The sequence below is a fragment of the Micropterus dolomieu genome, linkage group LG02 (assembly GCF_021292245.1).
Source record: "Micropterus dolomieu isolate WLL.071019.BEF.003 ecotype Adirondacks linkage group LG02, ASM2129224v1, whole genome shotgun sequence".
Lineage (NCBI taxonomy): Eukaryota > Metazoa > Chordata > Actinopteri > Centrarchiformes > Centrarchidae > Micropterus > Micropterus dolomieu.
In genome coordinates, this window is record NC_060151.1 from 17,546,580 (window position 1) to 17,552,579 (window position 6,000).

The window sequence follows — 6,000 nt, forward strand, 5'->3', positions numbered from 1 at the left end:
GAGGGACCTGATGTCTGGTGCCGACAGGGGCAATGTGTGGGGCTTTGGTATTTTCCTGACCATGGAATTCACTTTGTCTGTGTTTTTTTAGTGCCCAGTGTAGAACACATGGCGTAAAGGTTAGAGAGAGGCGCAAACAGATAGGAGGTTCATTCAAATAAGGCAGTGCAAAGGAAGTTGTTGGTATTTTGGTGGAAAATGAGTCGTGCTGAGAATAGATGTCGCAGAATACCATGTTTCTGGTGCAACGCTGATCTGCTTGGATTAAATGCTTGGCAATAATGGTTAAAAGGTAAATAAACATTTTTAATTAAACCACTAGATGTGATTAAATACGCATAAAAAAATTATGTTAAACGTGGTTAAAGGAGAAACATCTGTAAGTCTGCATTTAACTATAAGTTAAATAGCTGCTTTATACTATATGAAAAGCTTCTTCTGCAGTTCATTAAATCCCTGCAGACATCTGAAGGCAGCAGTGCCATTAGGCACAGCCATCTACCCCATTTACACCGATTAAATTAAATGCAAATGACAACAGGCTGCTACAGAACAACCACATACACCTCTACAAACACGAGACTGGTTGGCTATATTTGCACATTTTTTATTCCTTAGTGCACTATACAGTACAACACACCAAACAACAAATTATTCTTCTCCAGCGTCTTGTCTTTGGTCTGGAACAGGCCAGAGATTCCCATCCTCAACCTCCTTTTCTACCTCCTCCTCCTCCCTCCTCTTCCGCCCTACTCTTGCTGTCTCTTCTTACTCTTCTTCCTCCACCTCCTCATCTTCCTCCTATCCCATCTCCTCCTCCAACTCCTACTGTTCCTCTTCCTTCACCTCTTACTCCTCTCCTCCTCCTCCTCCTCTCTGGTGTCCTCTGCCTCTTCCTTCAGATTTCTCTGGATCCATTGTTCCAAAACTGAATGAACTGACTCTGGGCCTTTTATCTATCTATTGAAGGTTTTGATTGATGTGTTATCAGTTATGACTGTTTCTGTTTCCACCTGGGTAGCTGTGTGCTAATTGAGCTCACCCTGTGCTGATTGAGTGAACAATATTGAATGTTAGTGTTTTCTCAATGACCAGATGGTGTAGGCAATGAGAAATGAACGGATTTGTGTGTAGAGTTTAGGGAAATGGGTGTACGAAAAAGTTTTGGTTATGGTTTTGAAAGTTTAGTTGTAAAGCCTGGTTAAGCAAGTGAGAAAAACTGTAATCACCACACCCTCAGATCTATTTTAACATATTATTAATTCCTGAAACCCAACATATACTGTTGCACATGATTTTTGTTTATACATACCTTGCTGGATAACTGTTTCCCCTGCAATGTGAGTGACTGGGAACATGGCATCAAATATGTCACTGAAGGAGAAAGAAACAGAGAGGGAGAAGGGAGAAGGAAAGGAGAATACAGTTATAACCAACATACATGCTATTATGGCGCACACACAAGAGTTTGTTCTGTGGAAGAGATAATGGTAAAGACGGAGCAGCCGTCATCACTGTGTCAACTCTATCCCTCAGTATACCACAGCCAAGGGGACAGTCCTCATTCCGCACACACAAGATACCCGAATGTGTAATCACCAAACAAACCCACTATCTTCAGTTAAAAGAACAAACATGTGCCAATGAGAACATCGGTTTAACGGTTTAATCCACCACAGTTTTGTTCATTGTCAGGCTCAAAAACATAAACAATATGACACTATAATTGTTAATAATGATTACTACTTATCTATTACTACTGGTGCTTAGACTGAACTTTGTGAACTTTGTCAAGTACCAAACATAAGAGAACATTATCACCAGATAAATCAGCATTACAAAGCTTTAGCCACTTTCTCTGCATCTTTACACTGTATTGGAACTGCACATTGGCTTAAACACGACTCTGTGTTGATTCAGCACATGATCAAAGCCTTTATCTCTGAGTGTATCTTTAGAAAGAGGCGCTGAGAAAACAAACAAAATGATGGCTGTGCCTAAGCACTTCATTTATGTCTCAGCCCGGCAGGGAAAGCGCCTGTTAGACTGTTCCTAATCGGGCTGTTTAAATGCATGAAGCCTCAGCAGATTAAAGTTCCACTGCTGAGATGTGTTGGGACAAGAGAAAACTCAGTATCCTTCCTCTCCTCCTCTCACCTCCAAGGTATTTATCTATCTAATCAGTTACATACCTCTCGTCTAAAAGAGAAATATAGGAGAAAAAAAACAATAAAAGAAGGTCAGGCATATCAAAGGCTTACAAGACCTGCTGAGTGAATGTGGGGCAAGTTACAGCCCGTTCTCCGTTATGTTTCTGTGTGTGTGTGTGTGTGTGTGTGTCACTGAACGTATGTGTTTACACCAGTGTGTCTGTGTCTGAGTATATATTGTCTATGAAAACACACAGGTTTGCACAAAATACCGTGTGGGTGTTGAATATGTCTGTGCTCATGACAGTGCACTGGGCTATGCAGCACTTTGAAATGAAAGGTTTACACAGCCAAACACACCTTGCTGCACACTACAGACATAAAAGTGTTGCTTTTACATGAACTTCCCTGGTAAAAAAAACAACATAAAAACAAATAAACTGCAGCTCAACAGATGTTGGGGAGAGATCTGAGGATGTTATTGAGTGATTTGGAAGTGAACGGACCCTGCTGGTGTTTGTTTATGTGACACTGAATAAAAGCAGACTTAAAAAGGTGGATTTGGGCCAACTACACCCACAGGTAGGCTCTGTGCGATGCAGCTGGCCACAGACTCCCACACACACTCCAGCACACACAGTGCACACATGTGAACAAAAAAACACACTCACTCTTTGAAGTGTCCAAGCACAGGCTAAAAGATGCACAGACACACTCTCACATCACAACCTCCATATACAGTAACACGTGTGCTACATGCAACCAGTACACACACATTTGTAAGTCAAACAACATATTTAAGCATATATTAAAACACATACACTGGCACTCTCATATGACACGCAAACTCAAAACGCTTTGATGGTCATTAGTCAGAGCAACATCTGCAGCAACTCTCCCCACATCTGTGACCACCTGCGCTCGGCATGGAGTCTGTTTATTCAGGGAGCTTTCAGAGCAGTCGGCTTCAAGTCACGTGTAACTAGTAATGTGTAATTTACAAAAAGAGGAAATTCAACAGGAGAACAGAGTAAAAATACCATGGGGGAAATCAGCGCATACAAGTAATTAACCTTTGTGTCGTATCTTGATGTTGAAATTTCAAAATCTGTATTTAACTCAAGATAGGTTGTGCTTTGATTTGAGCCCCCTCATAGTGGTGATGGTGATGATAGTGTCAATGATGATGATGCATTGCACAGCTAAGTAGGATGCTCAAGACCCTAGACACAGTCATAGCAAGAGGATCAAAGGCAAGCGAACCTGCATTTAGGCAATTACCCTTGGCCACCTCTCTCTTTCCATGCCCTGCCTGCTGAATGCATCGGTGAGCACAACAAAGACACTTATGCAGGTAATTACTTCCCCTCGTCTCTACCTGTCTCTCTTTCCCTTTCTTAATCCCCAACTTCCTCCCTGTCTGTTCTCGATAACTTTTTCTCTTCCTTCTCCCCTCTCAATTACCCCTTTCTTCCCTCTAATTCTCTTGCTGCCCCACCTATTTCTCTCATCTCTCGGTCTATCGCCCCCTTCCCTGCCTGTCCCAGATGAAGTGATTAATCTTGTCCTTTCCGCTACCTGTAGCCCCTCTGACCTTATGAAAAGGCAACGCACCCCCACCCCCCCAATACAATGGATGTGCTGTTCTGACAAAGACAGACAGAAAGAGACAGAGAGACCCCGCAGACTCTGAGGGGGTCTAAGAAGTTCACCTCCACCCTAGGGAGGAAGACAAAGCTTCTGTCATGGTTGAGCTATGCGGAGATACTTCTCTGCAACACATGTGCATGTGCCCTCACGTACACTTACTAGTACACATGCACGCAAGAAAAAAAATGCATCCATGTAAATGCCCACTCTATTTTCATACTATGCTCGCTGACTAGGGATGCACCGAAATGAAATTCTTGGCTGAAGCCGAAACTGAATATAATGAACAAGTACATTCACATTTATTTTGCCTTTTTTTACCATTGCATAAATTAAATCGTCAAAATGTGCTTTACTCAGTGTACATCTGTACCAAACAAGTCTCTAGAATATGATGTGTACGCCAGGACATCTCTGTAGCACAACAATATGTCATTTAAAATTATATTTTGACAAACATATAACCTATAACAAATACTGCAACGTCTGCGATTTGAAAATTGCAGTAGACCATATTGCGATTTCAACAAAATTTGCCCTACCGTTTAGTCTAATTACGTTTTTTTTTGTTAGCAGATTGTCTTCTTTTTCCTTCCATGATTGTTTTTTACTCTTTTCTTCAGCTATCATCAGTGTTAGGTAGTTTTGTGAAAGATCTGATATCCAATGTATGATAATCTCACTCTCACAATGGAGGCTTTTTAGTGGGGAACTCTGTTTTGTTATCACCACTAATCCTACAGCCTGTGGCTTGTCTCTTTTCAACGAGTCAGTGTGTTGAAACCACTGTAGATGGTTTTAAAGAAGAGCCTGTCCTTTTACCACAAGTTGGTCTTAACAACTCTCATTAAGTTGTGTAACCTTAACTCAGAACACAAGTTGGATGAATTTTGTTGCAGCAACATATCCTATACTGATATTTGACATTAACAATCTTTTTGTAAATGTGCTTTTACTCAGTGTTTCCCACAGGATTTGGAGAGACTATGGGGGACAGGTCTGAGACCCGAGAAGGTCCGGTAAAGTAAATTACATGTGTCTATTAACTTTTAATGGACACATGTAATATGTTTTATACTTTCTGTGAATATAATCCAGTTAGCCTAATCTTATTTCCATCCTGTATAGACACTTGAAAACTGGATATTTTCACATGTGTATCCTCGTGCTAAATTCATCAAGTCGGACCCATATATAATGTTATATATATATATATATATAATGTTGTATGTGGTTCTTGTATCGCGCAACATGGAGACTTCACAGCCCTCACGTAGTGCACTCCTAATTTAGGTGCGGCTAGTTTAATCACCTTCTCATAAACAAGTGACAAACACTCAGAGCAGGTTGCCTTTTCTAAGAAGTCAGCCACAGATGGAGTAGATGTGCTAGGAGACAATTCAGCAGAACAGTGTCTGCAAACGGCGATTTTTGAGTCATTCTTGGACACATTAAAATGCTTCCACCCTGCCAAAATGTCAATGTAATGGTTCTGTAAAATTTTTTGGTCTTTTGGATTATTAGTCTGAACACTGAAAGTGCTTTTTTTTGCTATTTTCGGCCGATTAATTTCAGTGGCCAAACATTCGGAGCATCCCCATCGCTGATATGTTATATGTTTTAATGTCTGCAACCTTGTAAATTGTGCTGCTGCCTGTCTTGGCCAGGACGCTCATGGAAAAGAGATTTTTAATTTCAATGAGTTTTCTTTCTGGTTAAATAAAGGTAAAATAAAAAATAATATCATCAAATGACAACAATCACTTAACCCCCTGTGCACACACACAGTCCAGATGACATCATATAGACAGTACATTGCCCGTATATATGTATATACAGTGGGGGAAATAAGTATTTGACCCCTTGCTGATTTTGCAGGTTTGCCCACTTACAAAGAATGCAACGATCTATAATTTTAATCATATGTACATTCTAACAGTGAAAGACAGAATCCCAAGGAAAATTCCAGAAAATCACATCATATGAATTTATAAAAATTGATAACCATCTGATGAGGAAAAACAAGTATTTGACCCCCTACCAAACAGCAAGTATTCTGGCTCCTACAAGCCAGTTAGTCTTTCTTTAAGACACAGCCCCAATCCCAACCAATTATCTACATCAAATACACCTGCCTCACCTCGTTACCTGTATAAAAGACACCTGTCAACACCCAAACAACCAGCATCCAACATCACCA

The 6,000-nt window shown here is 40.6% G+C and overlaps 1 protein-coding gene across 1 annotated transcript in view; it reads right to left on the minus strand.

The window, feature by feature from the left end:
- prkar1b (protein kinase, cAMP-dependent, regulatory, type I, beta) overlaps positions 1 to 6,000 on the minus strand; it is a 70,326-nt gene that overhangs the window by 26,296 nt on the left and 38,030 nt on the right. The window contains exon 6 of the mRNA XM_046029536.1: positions 1,313 to 1,374. Within this exon, the coding sequence (XP_045885492.1) occupies positions 1,313 to 1,374 (62 nt within the window). The remainder of the gene's footprint in view (positions 1 to 1,312; positions 1,375 to 6,000) is intronic.